The following is an 18,792-nucleotide window of genomic DNA, read 5'->3' on the forward strand; positions in this document are numbered from 1 at the left end:
GAATGCCTGCCATCTAGGGGAGGGGGTGGAGGGAAGGAGGGGAAAATTCGGAACAGAAGGGAGTACAAGGAATAATGTTGTAAAAAATTACCTATGCATATGTACTGTCAAAAATGTTATAATTATAAAATTAATTTTAAAAATTAAAAATAAATAAAAATAAAATGTGGATTAAAAAAAAAGAAATTAATCCTTTCAAGGTATGATATGGGTTATGCTCCCTTTAAAAAACTAATCCTTTCAGATGAATTTATTCCTTTCTGATTCCTAGCCCTTCCTAGCTGATGCATTATCAAGAATTATCAAGAAGCTAGGACCTTGGATTCACAAATCCTGTCAAAAGCACCCCTTTTGGATTCCAACAGGAGATCTGGGCTCTCACAACCCCCACTCAGATCTGAGACAACTTGGGACATCACCCACAGGCCCCTTTGGCTAAATCTCTCATTATAAAAGAGCCAAGCTGGAGCTCTTTCTTTGCAGAGGTTCCTAACATGGCAGCCTTACGCCTGGGGCATGCCAAGGATCTCTGTCCACTGGAATCCTATTTCCAGTGCCCTCTTATCTCTACCTTCACCTTTTACTAACTAGACTTTAACTTTACTTCCAAATCCCATAATAAACCTCCTTTATCAATCCAGGTTTTTGTGTCTGTAAATTCCTTTACAGGGTACTCTGTGTTGTCACTAGACTACATTTAACTATGTATCCTTGAGCTGAACCAAAAAGGAGTTACCCCTTACCTAATTCTCATCAAAAGGAGTTTATACCTTTAAAGGAGTTCCTCATTGGCTCACACATTAGACTTCATACTTTTAGAGAGCATATAAAAGGACAAGCCCACTCTCTGAGAGAAGATTCAGAGCTAGGATTCAGTGAGGAGATTTGCAAGTTTAGGAGATTCACAAGTTCTAAAGGAAAAGCCTGCTCATGGACTTCCAGGAGATTCAGAAGGCAGAAACCCACAATCCCACACTCTCTGGGAGGAGATTCAGAGTCAAGATTTATTCCCACTTCAACTTTTGTGTTGGCTGGAGACATGAAAGCTAACAGGGCACAGATAAAGATTCAGGATTTTGAAGGACATAATAAAGGATCTGGACTTTAACTCCTGGCTGCATTTAGTGTTTATTGAACTGAAACTAAGGCTGCCTCCAGAAGCTCCCTAAGAAATCTGCCTAAGAAAATGATTATAATTTAAAGAAAAGAACATTACATTGTCCTTTCTTGAGTATCTCAGCTCCCTTCATTCCTACTCTTATGTGTTGTCTTTGTGAATGTAAGCTTCTTGAGGGCATTTCCTCCTTTATTGTTTGTATTTGTATACAAATCCCATCATTCAGATATGATACATAAGTTTTTATATAACCTTCTCATAATATACAAACAATTATTAATCAACAATATCCTCAAAAGCTTAGAAAACAGTTTCATGTAAATAAGGTGATGGACCACAGTGTTCTGCAGCCATAATTACTAGTCAGCATTAAGCTTTCAAAAAGGTCATCTCAGTACATTTATTGGAGGAATAATTTTCTTTCTGGTTCTCAGAAGAGTCTTGGTTTCTCCATAACATTTTATCTGAGAAGTTAGATTTCTTCTTAGGCTTATTTATTAACTTTTCTCATATTATTTCTCTACCCAGTAAAGCAAAATGTGCATTTTCAAAACTGACAGTACCTTACATATTATGGTCTAAAAAAGGTGTGAGGAAGAACAGGAGGATTTCTTGCCTTGCATTTGGGAAAAAATCACAAGCATTACTGGAAAAAGGTAACCAAGAAAATATCAATTATCACTGATCTATTTTTCAATCACTACAAAATCTTTACAAAAATTGTCTATGCTTTCATAGATGCATCCTTGATAAAGATATGAGGAAACTCCTAGCAGGGAAAAGGCAGGCTTCCGAAATTGACACTCTACTGTTAACTCTGTCTTTATAGTCACTCAACTGAATAGAAGGTTCAAAGAATACAAAGTTTTATTATGCCTACTGCCAGTTGACTAGAAATATAATTTTTTTTTTTGGCAGAGCATAAAACGACCTTAAATATTCTCCAAAAATGTATCTACCATACACATGTCAAAATCATTCAAAAATCCTTGGAAAAAATAATATAATTTTGTTAGATGATTCTCTGATTATTACTCTCAAGCCTGGCATAAAATAAGCAGACATACTTGCCGAAGGTGTTTGTCACAGTCATGGAGGATGTCCGGCACAGAATTCAAGTGGAAAATGATTCCCTCTAGATGGTGAGTTCCTCCAAAAGCTCCTGTTTCCACACAGCATTGTACTAGTTACATCAAGCCTCGTAACACTGCAGTCTCTTGAATGGAGGCGATAATCACTAAAAGAGTTCAGTTCACTCACATTGAAGGCATTAAAACCCACTTTTCAGACTTATTACAATAACCGAAAAACCCCTCCAAACAATCCGCTGTTTACGAGTTTAGAATGTACCCCGACTCTGCAGCCAATGGCTCTGGCGGAGAGAGAAAGCCCAAGAGTATAGCCAGAGAGATCCAGAGATGCTGCAATGGACGTGACTACAATTCCCAGCATGCCGCGTAATCCTGGTGTCGATCTTAGCCTGGCCTCACTGCACTTCGGGATGTGTAGTGTATTTGCTCTCCCTGCGCACGCCGCCGGGACGGGACGTTTGGCGCTGCAGATTCCGAGGAGAGGAGCTCTCTCTTCTAGGACCCGGTGAGCCTGAGAGAAAGTGTGAGTGAGGGGCTTGGTTAAACTAGTCCGTCCTGGGGAGTTCCGAGGCCAAGCGAGGCGCTGCGCTCCTGCCCACGTGCGCCCCGCCTCTGAGCCTCACAGGCTGGCTTTGCTGCGGGCTACGCGATGAACGCGGACCTTCGGGGCTCTGTAAACGCGAGGCGCGTGCGAATGACCTCTAATCTTCCTCCCAGTCCCGAGCCCGTACCGTGTGAGTCAGGGCATCCTACCTGCGCCGGCCTGAGATTCCCTGCCCCGGCAGTCCGCCCGCGAAGGAGGGCGCCTTCAAATTGAGGCTTGGTGGAAGGGCTGCAGGGACCCGCGCCGCATCGGACGGCTTTCTCCTCCTCGCGTTTGGGGCTCTTTCACTTCGAGAAAGCTCCGAGGCAGCGCTTGTGGGCACCTCCTGGGGCAGGGGTGCGCTAGGGTTGTGGGAGCCCCGTGTGGAGCAGTGGCTGGCTCGGCCGGCCCCCGCGTCCCTGCTCCGTGCCCAGCGGGGAGTGGCGTCCCCAAACCGCCTCAGCATCGTGCGATGTAGAGCCGGGAGGACCTTAGTCAGCCAGTCTAGTGCTACTTTTACAGACTTTTACAGATGAGCAAACTGAGGCCCAGACAAGGGAACGGACACGGCTTAGGACTCACTGGGACGCACTCCACGTCCTCCGACCTGCCAAGCCCCCGGCCTTTGCACTTCCCAACCTGGTGGGGGGTCCCTCTCCCCACTTAATAATATTTTATTTTGTGCTTACACATTTTGGATTTAACATATATTTTAACATGTTAAACCTATATTGAATTGCTTGCCATCTAGGGTCGGGGGAAGGAGAAAATCTTAAACAAGGCTATGCAAGGGTCAATGTTGTCAAATTATCTGTGCATATGTTTTGAAAATAAAAAACTTAAAATAAAAAAAAGGTTTTGCAAGGGTGAATGTTAAAAACTATGCACATGTTTTGAAAATAAAAAGCTTTATTTAAAAAAGGGAAAATATTTTACTTTTTTCTAATTATATGTAGAGTTTTCAACATTCATCTTTATAAGATTTTGACTTCTAAATTTTTCTCCCTCTCTTAGTCCTAAGACAGCAAGCAATCTGATGTAGGTTATGCATGTATAATCATATTAGTCATGTTGTGAAAGAAGAATCAGAACAAAAGTGAAAAACCACAAGAACAAAAAATGTGGAAACTTGTATGCTCTTTACATTCAGATTCCATGGTTCTTCCTCTGGATATGGATGGCATTTTCCATGGGCCTTTTGGAATTGTCTTGAATCCTTATATTGTTGAGAAGTACTAAACCTGACATAATCACTGCACAATGTTGCTGTTACTGTGTACAGTGCTCTGGGTCTGCTCACTTTACTTTGTATCAGGTCATGTAAGTCTTTCCAGGTTTTCCTGAAATCAGCTGCTCATCATTTCTAATAGAATGATAGTGTTCCATTACATTCATATACCACAAATTGTTCAGCCAGTCCCCAATTAATGGTCATCTCCTCAATTTCCAATTCTTTGCCACCATAAAAAGAGCTGTTATAAATGTTTTTGTATATGTAGGCCTTTTTTCCTTTTTTAGGATACTGACCTAACAGTAGTATTGCTGGCTCAAAGAATTTGTTCAGTTTTTTAGCTCTGGGCATAGCTCCAAATTGTTCTCGAGAATGATTGCGCCAGTTCACAACTCCACCAACAATCCATTAGGATTCCAAATATTCTACATCTCCAACATCTTTTCTGTCATTAGCCAATCTGATACATTTCAGGTAGTATCTCAGAGTTGTTTTAATTTGCATTTCTCTAATCAATAAATGATTTCACATATTTCTTCATAAAGGACTAGATAGCTTTGACTTCATTTGTGAACTGTCTGTTCTTCATACTCTTTGAGTTTTTATCACTTGGGGAATGGTTTGTATTCTTATAAATTTGACTTAGTTCTTTTTAGGCTTGAAACCAATTCATCCCCCTTTGAGGTTTTATATGTGGGCATTTTGTCCTCTATTGACTTTGGTGTTTCAATCTTCCCTTTCACCATAATAGTATTCTGTGATCAGGATTCTTTTTTGTTTCTTGCTCAATTTTTCTTTTTTTTTTTTTTTTTTTCTTTGCGTATTCCATGGCATTTAAAGTTGAGCTCAGAAGTCTTTTTTTTTTTTTAATTAAACTTTTTATTTACAAAGCATATGCATAGATAATTTTTCCAATATTGACCCTTGCAAAACTTTTTGTTCCAAATTTTTCCTTTCCTTTTCCCCATCCCCTCCCCTATCTAGCAGATAGTCCAATACATATTAAAAATGTTGAAGTACACATTAAATTTAACATGTATACATATTTATACAGTTATCTTGCACAAGAAAAATCACATCAAAAAGGAAGAAAAAGAAAAACTGAGAAAGAAAACAAAATACGAGCAAACAACAGAAAGAGTGAAAATGCTATGTTGTGATCCACACTCAGTTCTCACAGTGCTCTGTCTGGGTGAACAATTGGAAGTGGTTTGAATCATCTCATTGTTGAAGAGAGCCACATTCATCAGAATTGATCATCTTGATAATCTGGTTGTTTCCGTGTATAATGATCTCCTGGTTCTGCTCATTTCACTTAGCATCAATTCATATAGGTCTCTCCAAGTCTCTCTGAAATCATCCTGCTGGTCATTTCTTACAGAACAATAGTATTCCATAGTATTCATATACCATAATTTATTCAGCTGTTCTCCAGTTGATGGGCATCTTCTTGCCACTACAAAGAGGGGTTCCTCCAACATTTTTGCACATGTGCGTCCCTTTCCCCCCTTTAAGATACCTTTGGGATATAATCCCAGTAGAAGCATTGTTAGACCAAAGGATATGTACAGCTTAATAACTTTTTGAACATAGTTCCAAACTACTCTCCAGAATGGTTGGATCTGTTCACACTTCCACCAAAAATGTATCAGTGTCCCAGTTTTCCCATATCCCCTCCAACATTCGTCTTTATTGTTTCCTGTCATATTAACCAATCTGACAAGTGTCAGGTCCTTTTTAACTTAATATAATCAAAATTATCTATTTTGTGATCAATAATGATCTTTAGTTCTTTTTTAGTCACAAATTCCTTCCTCCTCAAATCTGAGAGGTAAACTATCCTATGTTCTTCTAATTTATTTATAATCTCATGCTTTATGCCTAGATCATGAACCCATTTTGACCTTATCTTGGTATATGGTGTTATGACTACATATGACTACTTTCTGCCATACTAGTTTTCAATTTTCCCAGCAGTTTTTGCAAATACTAGATTGCTATAGTTATTGATTATTTTGTTCTGTAAACCTAATCTATTCCTCTATTTCTTAGATAGTACTAAATGGTTTTGATGACCACTGCTTTATAATATAGTTTTAGATCTGGTACAAATAGGCCACCTTCATTTCCTTTTCTCTTCATTAATTCTTTTGAAATTATTGACCTTTTATTCTTCCAGATGAATTTTATTGTTGTTATTTCTAGGTCAGTAAAATAGTTTCTTGGGAGTTTGATTGGCATAGCACTAAATAAATAGATTAGATAGTATTGTCATCTTTTTTATATCTAGCCAAGAGCACTTGATATTTTTCCAATTGTTTAGATAGTATTTGTGTGGAAAATGTTTTGTAGTTTTGCTTGTATAATTCCTGACTTTCCCTTGGCAGATAGATTCCAAAATATTTTATATTATCAAACAGTTATTTTAAATGGAATTTTTCCTTTTTATCTTTTGCAGTTGGATTTTATTAGTGATGTATAAAAATGCTGATGATTTATGTGGATTTATTTTGTATCCTGCAACCTTGCTAAAGTTGTGGATTATTTCTAATAGTTTTTAAATTGATTCTCTAAGGTTCTTTAAGTATACACATCATATTATCTGCAAAGAGTGATAATTTGGTTTCTTCTTTACCTACTCTAATTCCTTTGATCTCTTTCTCAACTCTAATTGCCAAAGCTAGGATTTCTAATACCATATTGAATAGTAATGGTGATAGTGGGTAACCTTGTTTCATCCCTGATCTTATTGGGAATGGTTTCAGTTTATCACCATTACATATGATGCTTGCTGATGGTTTTAAATAGATGCTGCTGACTGTTTTAAGGAAAAGTACATTTATTCCTATATGTATATTCCTATATTCTCAAGTGTTTTTTATTAGAAATAGATTTTATCAAATGCTTTTTCTGCATCTATTGAGATAATCATATGGTTTTTGCTAATTTGGTTATTGATACAATTATGCTAATAGTTTTCCTAATATTGAATCAGCCCTGCATGCTGAAGTTCTTTCTTAAACTAAACTGCCAAGCATTCTAACTCTATTGCAGAGAACAAACTCCATTGATTGAGCTGGTCACATTAATTGAATGCCAAATGTACACTTGCCAACAAGATTATTTTATGGAGAACTCACACAGAGCAAATATTCATTCACTAAGTGGTCAGAAAAAGCAATACAAGGACACTCTCAAGGTCTCTCTTAACTTAGGAATTGATTGTATGACATGGGAGGGACTGACACAAGACTGCCCACTATGTTATGCCCTCATCAGAGAAGGTGCTGTGTTCTATGAGCAAAACAGAATTGAATTAGCTCAGAAGAAACACAAGATGCACAAAGTGAGAGAATCCACCCCAAATGTTCATAGGGACTGTTTGTGTATGTCCTGTGGCAGATTTTTCCAAGCTCCTATTGGTCTGATCAACCACAGTTGGACCCACTGTAATTTGCCTCTCTAATAGTGATGTCATTTTGATCCTCTTCAGAAATGGACTACAACCAAAGTCAAGTTCTACTCCTGGGGCACTAGGAGTGCTGTCCCAAGCTTCTTGTGCAGTTTCCCATTCTGCTATCTACTTCAGTTTAATAGGAGAGTTCATCTCATTCACATTCACAGTTATGATTAGTGTCTGTATTTCTCTTCATTCCTTCCCTCCCCTTCCTTTCTACTTTTCTCTTATATTTCATCTTATCCCTCCTAGTTAGGATTCTTACAGGGTACTTATGTACTTAGTTCACACCTTTAAAGGAGTTCAAACCTTTAAAGGAGTTTATACCTTTAAAGGAATTCGCTCATTGGTTCACACATTAGACTTCATACCTTTAGAGAGCATATAAAAAAAAAGGACAAGCTCTGGGAGGAACATTTAGAGTCAGAATTCAGTCAAGGAGAGAACTTCCCGGGAGAACTTCAGGGGACTTGGGGAGATTCAGAACTAGGATTGACTTCCAGAAAATTCACAAGGCAGAAACCCACAATCCCACACTCTTGGAGGCAGAGTCAGATTCATTCCCACCTCAACCTTCCTGCTGACTGGAGACATTCGGACAAGAGCTCTCAGGGAATCAAGGAGAGAGGAAGGCCTTCAGAAAACTATCTGAGCCCCAAGTGAAGGAGATAAGATTTGGAAAGAGACAGCAAAGGACTTTAACTCCTGGCTGCACTTTGGGATTATTGAACTGAACTGAAACTAAGACTATCTCCAGAAGCTCCCCAAGAAACCTGCTCCCAGAGAAGGATTACAATTTAGAGAACAGAACCTTACACCTCCTCACCAGTGTTTTGTTTCTAGCCACCACCTCCCTCCTTCATTCTGCCCTTCTAATAGCACCCTCCCCTCTTTACTTTTCTCTCTCTTCCTACTTCCCATAGGGTAAGATAAATTTCTATACTCATCTGAGTGTGATGTTATTCCCTCTTTGATCCAAATCTGATGAGAATAAGGTTTAAACCTTTTAACTTTTTAAAAAGGGGGCCAGTTCACTGTCCCTCAGACTGTGGGATGGCCCGACTATAGTAAAAACAAAAACTCACACTCTGTCTCTGCCCCTCAGCCTGTTTGCTGTAACCTGCTGGGTAGTGCATCTGGCCTGAGGGCCATAGTTTGAGAACCCCTGGAAACAATGCTCACTCTTCCCCTTCTTTCCTCCTTCTGTAATAGGTCTTTTGTTACCTCTTCAGTTTGATGTAATTTACCCTATTCTGCTTCTCCCGGGATAATACTTTTTTTTTTTACCCTTAATTTATACCTACACCCTCTATGTATAATTCCTTTTAACTGTCCTAATAGAAATACAATTTTTAAGAGTCACAAGATTGTAAACAGTTTAATCTTATTGAATAACTTTTTTTTTCTTTCCTGTTTGTATTTTTATGCTTCTCTTGAGGCTTGCATTTTCTCTTCAGCTCTGGTCTTTTCATTAGGATAGTATAGAAGTCTCTTATTCCACTGAATATTCATCTTTTCCCCTGAAAGATTATGCTCAGTTTTGCTGGGTAGTTGATTTTGGGTTGTAATCCAAGCTCCTTTACCTTCTGGAATATCATATTCCAAGCCCTCCAATCCTTTAATGTAGAGGCGGCAAAGTCTTGACTGTAATCTTGACTGTCGCTCCTTGACATTTTGGATTATTTATTTCTGGCTGCTTGTAGTATTTTCTTCTTGTATTAATAACAATGGAACTTGACAGTAACATTCCTTGTAGTTTTCTTTAGATTTTCTTTCAGGAGATAATCACTGCATTTTTTCAATTACTATTTTACTTTCTGGTTCTAGGATATCAGGCCAGTTTTCCTTGATAATTTCTTGAAAGATGCTGTCCAGACTCTTTTTTTCCCCCTATTTGATTATGGCTTTCAGGTAGTTCAAAATTTCTTAAATAACCTTTCCTGAATCTGTTTTCTAGGTCAGTTGTTTTTCCAGTGAGTAATTTTACCTTTTCTTTGAATTTTTCATTTTTTTGATTTTGTTTAACTGATTCTTGACATATCATAAGAGTCATTAGCTTCACTTGCCCAATACTAATTTTCAAAGAATTATTTTCTTCAGTTAGCTTTTGTATTTTGTTTTCCACTTAGCCAATTCTGCTTTTTAAGGAGTTGTTTTCTTCAATAGATCTCCCCTAGCACCCAAATTGGCCAGTTGTGTTTTTTAAGGAACTCTTTTCTTCAACCAATTTTTATCCTTCCTTTTTCAAGCTATTGACTCTTTCATATTTCTTATTTCTTTCCCTAATTTTTGTTCTACCTCTCTTATTGGATTTTAAAAATACTTTCTGACCCCTTCCAAAAAGGATTTTTTTGGGCTTGAGAGCAATTCATTTTCCCTTTTCAGATTTTGTATGTAAGCATTTTGACATTCTTATCCTTTTCTGAGTCTGTGTTTTAATCTTTCCTATTGTTACAGTAGCTTTCTGTGGTAATGGCTCTTTTCTATTTTTTGTTCACTTTTTAGCTTATTTTTTGGCTTTTAAAGTTGAACTCTGCTTCTGAGGTATAGGAGGGCACTTATTCTAAGCTTCTTGTTCTGGGGGCCAAGGTCTGACCACTGGCTTTCTGTGTTGGCAGAAAGGTGCTGCTCAGGTGTTGATGGCTTCCCTCATTTCCACTGGGGTAACCCAGCCTCATCATGCTGTTGTAACCTGTCTTCCAGGACTAGCAATTTGCTTTCTGTCCTAGGCCTGGAAGTCTCACTGGCTTGCTGAGATAGAACTTCAGGGTCTCAGTTGCAAATCTCTGCTGTGACTAAGAGCCTTTTTTCCTAAGTGAGACCTTCCTGAAATCCTTGTAAATTATTATTTTTTATTTATTTTTTTTCTGAGGCTGGGGTTAAGTGACTTGCCTACGGTCACACAGCTAGGAAGTGTTAAGTGTCTGAGATCAAATTTGAACTCGGGTCCTCCTGAATTCAAGGCTGGTGCTCTATCCACTGCACCACCTAGCTGCCCCCTTGTAAATTATTTTAAGCTGAAAAATTGTTTCACTCAATTTTTTTAAAGTTCTGCTGCTCAATTGTTGAGACAACATTGTTTCCAAGACAAATTGGGGGGAGCTTAGGTAACTTTGATTTTCTCAGCCATCTTGATTCTGCCTCCCAACTACTAAGATTTTAAAGAAAAATGAGACATCGTATCTAGTAGGTCCTAAAACCCAAGCCATGCTCTTACCTATAGTCCAGTTAATATTGCTATAACTTTTAGAAAGGATGTCTCAATTGAGTTCCCCACAAATCTTTGTTATATAATTTCAACTGAACTTTCACTAGGACTAGCTAGTCCTTTTACATCTCTCCTAATCTACTTAGTATCCCACTGAAAAACTTTTCCATACTTCTTCATTCTTCAAACCTTATCTTTTCCCCTCCTTTCTGCTGAGAACTTTGCCTCATATTTAGTTGAAAATATTCAGACCATTTAAAAGATTCCCCTCTTCATTATCTCACATAACTGAAATGCCTTCTGCTGCTATCTTCCCCTTCATCTTCCTTCTATTGCGGAATTTGTCAAGGCAAACCCTTCACCATGCACAAGTGATTTCATTACCTTCTTTCTCCAGCAAATTACCCTCCTCTTTCCATCTTCACTCTCACTTCTCTTCAATAATTCCCTGTCTTATTGGCTGCTTGCCTACTATGTACAAACATACCCCATGTTTCCCCCTCATCCTTAAAAATATCTTCATTTGAACTATCTATCTCTGCTACTTATCATCCCATTTCTTTCCTCTCTTTTGTGTCTAAACTCTGGAGGTCATCTACAATCTCTGTTCCCACTTCATTTTCTCTTTTTAACCTTCAATAGCCTGACTTCCAACTTCATCATTCAATTTATACTGCTTCTCCAAAGCTATCATTAATCTCTTAATTGGTCTAAACTCTGTGGGACAAAGGCCACTGCTCAAATAAATCAAATAAGTTAAGAAGATTTCTCAAGGTAAAGCAGAAAGGAATTTTATTCCTATATCAAGAGAAAGGGCGTCTCCCTCCCCACAAGCAGTTGGGCAAGGGGAGAGAAGGCCCAGTTAATAGACCAGAATTATTTAGGGGCTTGGGGTACCACTCCCTGAAGGTTGGATCTTTGCCCTGATTAGCCAGGACAAATGACTTCACTTCTAAGACATAAATGAGGAAAAACTTGAATTACATCAACTACTAAATTATCTTAGATGGCAGTTTCAATGCCAAGGTGGCCCCCACAGTCTTACAAAAACTCAATTTTTACAACAGTCTTGTAAGACAGCTTTCACTTCACTTCCAATCACTTTACTTCACATTCACTTCAAATCCAAAGACCTTTTCTCTGCCCTCCTTTCTCTTGGCTTTTTGAAGTGTTAGAAGTTGATTCTCTTCTCTTCCTTGATGCATTTTTCCCTATAAGTTTTCCTGACCATGTTTTCTTCTGGTTGTCCTGCCTCTTAGACTCTTCCTTCTTAGTCTTGTTTTCTCATCTCTCTCTGGGCTGCACTCCTGATTCTGCTATGCTTCAGAAGCTTCTTCATACTGGAAGATCATTTATTCTACCTTTGGAAATCACATGCTGGAAATCCCCTGTAGTCATTCCATCTGATTGGATGGTTCCTTCTGATGAGATTTGGAAAGGAGAAAGCTTAAGATCAAAAATACCAACAGAAAATTCCTTTTTTTTGGGAGAGACTGAAGGAGATAACAATAGAGAATTTTTGTCTTATTTACAATAATAAGAAAATTCCTGTCTTATTTACAACAACAGAGAATTCTTGTATTATTGACAAATATCTCTGGATCCTCTTGATAACATCTCTGTGCAAACATTGTTTTGATGACTCTAGTCATTATGTATGTATATAAGGAAAGCTGAAAAATGAAATCTTTGCATTTGGTATATACCAGCCAAATGCCCTTCAACTGACATCCCCCTTTCAGGCAGTTTGGGTCTTCCTGAAGGCCAAATGCCTGTCTATCCCTTTACTATCAATAAAGACTTTGTTTCCATACAGCATTAAGTAGCAAATTCCTTTGCTGTCGAACTCACCCTTGGTTACTTTGGGGAAGGAAGGAGAGAGAGAAAAGGAACTGACCCATCTCTGTTTAGAACCTCAATTTACTCCTCATAACTTCCAGAATTTCCTTTTAAAAAACCCAAAACAACATTTATTTAATTTATTTTTAGTAATCAATACTCATTTTCATCAGATTATGAGCTTGAAATTTGTTTTTCATCTCTCACTTCCTTAACTCCTCCCTGAGACAGGAAGCAATCAAATATAAGTTATACATCTGAAGAGGTAAAATAGGCACCAGGAGTTGTAAATAGAAATAGATTCATAAGAGAATTAATTAGAAATTAATTAGAAAAAGAGTATTCTATAAAAGTTCACAGATGGAAGCAACTATGTTAAGACACATCACAGGCTACAGAAGAGGGCTATTTATTATGTGAATTAACTGACAGGAATTAGCAAAGAAAAAGTTTTAACAGTTAACAAGGGGAAAGACAAATTCCTCAGTGAAACTCACAATTTATCCGGAGGAAGAAGCAATTAAGTGGAAGACACCAAGAAGTGGGAGTGTGCCACTGATTTGTGGACTAAATCCAAAGAGATTATCAAACTAATCCCAAAAGGGGGTTAGCAAGGAAAGGGGATTACACCATTGACTGCTGAGGCAATGGGGGGAGGGGTGGGAGTTGGGGAGAGAGGTTAGAAGAAGATATTATGAGATGGTTTACCACTGGGGCTAATCCTAAAAGAGATTTAGCAAAGATCTATACCTTGGGCAGATGTTTTATAGGGAAATATTGTATAAATATAAGGATTTGATGTCATAGGCTTTCTGACTGGATATAGTTTGGTGGGCTTTTTAAAAACCTCACTAGAAGTGTACTTTTTTTTCCCTTTGGAGAGCTGATAAATAAATCTTATAGGAAGTAGATAGGTGGCACAGTAAAGTGCCTGTAATCTGGCAAACCTGAATTCAAATCTGGGCAAGTCACTTAACCTTTGTTTGCTTTGGTTTTCCTCATCTGTAAAATGGAAATAATAACACCTACCTCCCAGGATTATTGTTGTGATTGTCAAGAGAGATAATACCCAGGTGTTTAATACAATGCCTGGAACATGTGTTAGTAGTAGTATAGTAGTAGTAGTATTAATCAGCACAAACACCATCTCTTCTCTGACACTGCCATTACTTTATTTCAGGCTCTCATCACCTCACACCTGGATTATTTTAGTACTCCTGATTGGTTTATCGGCCTCAAGTCTTTCTCTATTCTAGTCTGTCCTCTCAGAGTCCTCTCATGTCATTTCCTGGTTCAAGGGAAAACTCAAATGATTGTCTACTACCTCCATTCAAGATCCAACATAATATCCTCTGCCCTTCAAAATCTTGTTTCTAATCTTCCTTCCTTCCTTCCTTCCTTCCTTCCTTCCTTCCTTCCTTCCTTCCTTCCTTCCTTCCTTCCTTCCTTCCTTCCTTCCTTCCTTCCTTCCTTCCTTCCTTCCTTCCTTCCTTCCTTCCTTCCTTCCTTCCTTCCTTCCTTCCTTCCTTCCTTCCTTCCTTCCTTCCTTCCTTCTTCCCTTCCCCTCTTCCTCCCTTCCTCCCTTCTTCCTTCCCTTCCTTTCTTCCTTCCCCAGGACTAGATGGCTAAGTATTAAGTAGTTCTCTGTCCACTACACCATCTAGTTGTCCCTACTTTTCCTATCTTATACCTTATTCCCCCTCTTGTAATAGCCCAGTGATACTGACTTCCTTACCTTGCTTACACTTCGCCTCTCGATTCCTGGCATAGACCCTGGCTGGCCCCAGGCCTGAAATTCTCTCCAATTTTCATCCCTATGTCCTGCCTTCTTTGACTTCCTTCATATATTAGCTAAAATTTCACCTACAAGAAGTCTTTCCTGATCACCTAGTGACTTCTCTCTGAGATTTATCTACCTTTATTCTGTCTGTGTCATGTTTGTACAGTTGTGTATCAGGTTTTGAAGACACTAAGTTCTTCTATTGCATCCTGAGCCATCTCTAGTTTTTCTGAGTTTTATTCTGTCTCTCTGTGAGAGACTGAAGCTGAAGACTTTGTGCAACCCTGCCTCATTTCAGTGCATTTCACCCAGCCGTCAAGAATGATCTTGTGATGACACAGGTCATTTTCAAAAAGAAGATTAAACAACAGTTGTTGCTATGTTGTCTCTCCAGTAGACTGTGAGATCCTTAAGAGTCTGAACAAATTTTTGTGCTTCTTTTAAATGTTTGCTGACTTGATTACTCTTTCTTTTATTATCTCTGAGACTTTCCCTGGTTTCTACTCCCTTACATGCCTTGTATTGCCTAAGGAGAATGTAAGCTTCTTAGGAGCAGGCACTGTCCCACTTCTGCTTTTTGTATTTGGAATGTTAAGCACTGCACTTGGCATTTAATAAGCCTTTAGTACATACTTTTTCATTCATTCAAAAAGATTTATATATAAACTGAACAAGTAAAGTAAGCAGAATCAGAAGAATATACATTCTGAAGTCTGGCTCCCACCCTTCTGGGTTTATTGCTATCTAGACATTTTCATCCTTTACTTAAAATTATCAAGACAATCATTGAGGGCAGAATATTTTAACAGAGGGTTTGTTTGACATCAGGTCCTTGTATGTGGGGAAATCTGGATTTGAATACCAGTGTGGCTGTGGGCAAGTTAATTAGTATCTTTGAACCTCAGTTTCCTAATCTGTTAAATAGGCATGATTTATATCTCACTTAAATCTATAAGGTGAAGATGTTGTTCCCAATGACTTTTAAGATCCCTTCTTGTAATTCTGGGGTAACTAAATGGACAGTAGATAGAGATGGCCTTTGAGTCAGAAGGACTTCAATCCAGCCTCATTTAACATTTACTAGTAGAAAAGTCACTTAACCCCAATTGCCTCAGCAAAAAAAAAAAAAAAAAAAATTCTGAAGATCCTTTTCATTTCTAAAACTATTATTCTACAAATTCAGTATTAGCAATTAATCATCCTTTTTTTTTTTCCCCCCCTTTATAAAAAAATTTTTTTCAAGGGTTCCAAGGACCAAGCACTACAACTATAGGCTGATCCAAAAGATCTAAGTCAACCTACAGCAAATTTAACCAAGTACTAAGAATTTAATCGGGCAGCTATGTGGCTTGGTGAGTAGAGTGCCAGGTTTGAAGTCAGGAAAACTCAAATCGGACTTCAGACACTTAACTGGCTGTTTGATCTTGCACATTTCACTTAATCTTGTTTACTTCAGTTTCCTCATTTGTCAAATGAGCTGGAAAAGGAAATGCCCAAACTACTTCATTATTAGTGTCAAGAAAACCCTTCTTGGGATCCCTGAGAGTCAGAATGACTGAAAAAAACCCAAGAATCTAATCATTTAATTTTATGGTTCAATGGCTAATTTTCTAACATACTCAGTTAGTGGGAAAAAATGCCACTGCTTTTTACTACTAAATGTTATAAAATGCTTTCTAAATCTTTGAATGTCAAGATCTAAAAACAAAGAATATGTTACTATGCAAGATAGTCTTACTGTAGATTTTCTTTATATTCATTGTAAATTGGTGTTTTAGTACAAATAAAAATCAATTTCTCTTCCCTAATTTAGATAGCCTTTTTTGTTTGTTTGTGACAGTTTATTGCTTTTCTTGATGGAATGAAATACTAGTTTATCAATTAATTGAAAAAATAAAATAAAATGAAGAACCCTAGGAATTAATTGAGACTAAATGAGAAAATAATTTTGGGAGAAAGTTCAGATATTAAGAATATGCCACTTACCAGGTATTTCAAGCCATTGCTTGTATAAATACTGAGCATTTACCACCTATTCTTTTTCAATTCAACTTACAATGCATTTATTTTACAAAGCTTTTTTTTTCTATGTCAGATACTCTAAATTCTTTTTTATGTATATAACACATCTTGTTACTGTTCTAGACTTTTTAGATTCCTTGACTGATGATTAAATAGTCTTTTAATTGACAGGTTAAAAAACTGCTAAATGAAGTGCTTAAATTGTTTGAGGGCACTGTAAAAATAAGAATAAGAATCATACCCTTTGCTTAGGAAAGAATTTGTTTTTTTGCTTTTATGACCAAATTTATAAACTTTCCATTAATGGTAGGATTATTAAGAGTCAATTCAAAAAGTAGTGTCTAGGGAAAAAAAAATTAGATCTCAGATCTCAGGCCAAATTCTTCTGTTTCCATTAAATTCTGATGAATAAGTTAAGTCCAAATCAAATATTAAAAATAATAACATTTCCATCTGAACTTTGGAATTAGATAATGATGTGAATGCCAATGATGATTCATTTTTTTTAAAAAAACAGGTTTTGTATGCTGAAATGAACTTCTGAGCGTACATAATGGAAGCCCAAAAAGCAGAGCCAAAGCAGAAGTTGCTATTCCAACCTATCTCACATGATGGCCACAACTATTTCTTTTACTTGCAAAGATGGATGCAGAGGAGAGTGTTCCTGAGTGTTCATTAAGTAGTCCATGCAGTGATTAGTTTCCATCATGCTTCGCCTGCGTACTGCTTATGAATTCTTCTGGAGAGTGTTTCGACTTGGACCTAAAACTGTCAATCCTTTACTTAGACAAATAAATGAATGTATAAATGAAGAACAGATTTTTGATATAGTTGGAAACAATAAAACCAAGCTTTCTGAAATACATGTGGGAGATGCATGTAAAGTACTTTGGGAGTTTCAAAAGGAAAAGCCCAATTTGATGAGAAATATTCCATATGTTAGAGACCATCCTCAGTTTCTTACTCTTCGTATTTTAGCTAAGGATAAAATTGAATTAATGGATGATGATACCCTGGTGAATGTATTGCATATTATGTTAAGGTAAGCAATATGATTTTCTCTTTTTTAAAAAAAATTCTTCTAAATATATTTCCATATTTATGATGCTGCTCAAGAAAAATCAGATCAAAAAAAAAAAAATGAGTTAAAAAAGCAAGCAAACAACAGAAAAGGCAAAAATGCTGTGTGGTGATCTACATTCAATCCCCATAGTTCTCTTTCTTGATGCAGATGGCTTTCTCCATCACAAGTCTATTAGAATTGTCCTGAATCATGTCATTGTTGAAAAAAGCCAAGTTCATCATAGTAGATCACCACATAATCTTACTTCTGTGTACAATGTTCTCTTGGTTCTACTCACTTCTCTCAGAATCAGTTCATCTAAGTCTCTCCAGACCTTTCTGAAGTCATCCAAACTATATGATTTTCAAGCTTTTTTTAGTTTTTTCCCCTTTTTTGTCCTTAATGTTTTTTTTTAAATTTTCATCTTTTATTTTTTCATATCACTTTCATTTCTGAATGTCTTCTTCCTCACTAGGCAAGAAGCTATTCTTTGTTATAAAAAATAAAAAAGCGGAAAAAAAAAAACAAATCAACTCATCATAGAATTACATGTCTATCAGTATTTATAATGTTCCATACATGTAGCCCTTCTGCAAATAAAAGAAGGAAGTGCATTTTCTCAATTCTACTCTGGGGCCAAGTTTGGTTATTATACTTACATAGCTTTCAGTTTCATTTTTCCCCATTACATTTTTATAATTATTGTGTATATTAATTTCCTGGTTCTATTTCATTTTCTATAATTAGTTCATATATATCTTTCCATGTTTTTCTATATTCTTTGTACTTGTTCTTTTTGACAATACAATAATATCCCATTATATTCCAGCACTTCAATTTCTCTAGTATTCCTAATCAATTGACATCTTTATTTCCAGTTCTTTATTATCCCCCCGAAATGCTGTTATGAATATTTTGGTATTTTCAGGACCTTCCTGTGAACCTTTGGCCTCCTTGTAGGGTATTTTATATTGAGCTGTTTGACTCAGTACGTATGGACAGGTTAGTCACTTTTTAGTGTAATTCCAAATTTCTTTCCAGAATGGTTAGAACAAATCTCCCGCTCCACTAAGAGCATATTAATGTGCTTCTCTTCAGTTCTTCTCATGTTAATTATTCCTCACTTTTGTCATTCTTATCCTATTAGATTCTAGTTGAAATCTACATAGGTTTTTTTTTTTTTTTAAAGTTTAATTCACATCTTTTGTTCTTGGTGTCCTTTCTCCACCCAAATACCTCCAGTGAATACAAAGGAAAACACTTAAGCAAAACCATATTTAACAGTGACTGGCCATTTCTAACAGTGTAAGCAACATTTTGCACTCTGAGAAGGTGGTACCTCATGATTGATTAATTGATTGAGGCAATTGGGATTAAGTGACTTGCTCAGGATCACACAGC

General features: G+C 37.1%; 2 protein-coding genes across 2 annotated transcripts in view; one reads left to right on the top strand and one right to left on the bottom strand.

Moving 5' to 3' along the window:
* Positions 1-2,224, bottom strand: part of PPIG (peptidylprolyl isomerase G) — an 82,409-nt gene extending 80,185 nt beyond the window's left edge. The window contains exon 1 of the mRNA XM_074303182.1: positions 2,185-2,224. The gene's annotated coding sequence lies outside the window, so the exon portion shown is untranslated. The remainder of the gene's footprint in view (positions 1-2,184) is intronic.
* A 396-nt stretch (positions 2,225-2,620) lies between these two features.
* FASTKD1 (FAST kinase domains 1) overlaps positions 2,621-18,792 on the top strand; it is a 51,800-nt gene continuing 35,628 nt past the window's right edge. The window contains 3 exon segments of the mRNA XM_074303179.1: positions 2,621-2,731; positions 15,550-15,658; positions 16,846-17,370. Of these exon segments, the coding sequence (XP_074159280.1) occupies positions 17,036-17,370 (335 nt within the window). The 5' untranslated portion in view covers positions 2,621-2,731; positions 15,550-15,658; positions 16,846-17,035.

This window comes from Sminthopsis crassicaudata, chromosome 3 (genome assembly GCF_048593235.1).
Source record: "Sminthopsis crassicaudata isolate SCR6 chromosome 3, ASM4859323v1, whole genome shotgun sequence".
In the NCBI taxonomy this organism is placed as follows: Eukaryota; Metazoa; Chordata; class Mammalia; order Dasyuromorphia; family Dasyuridae; genus Sminthopsis; species Sminthopsis crassicaudata.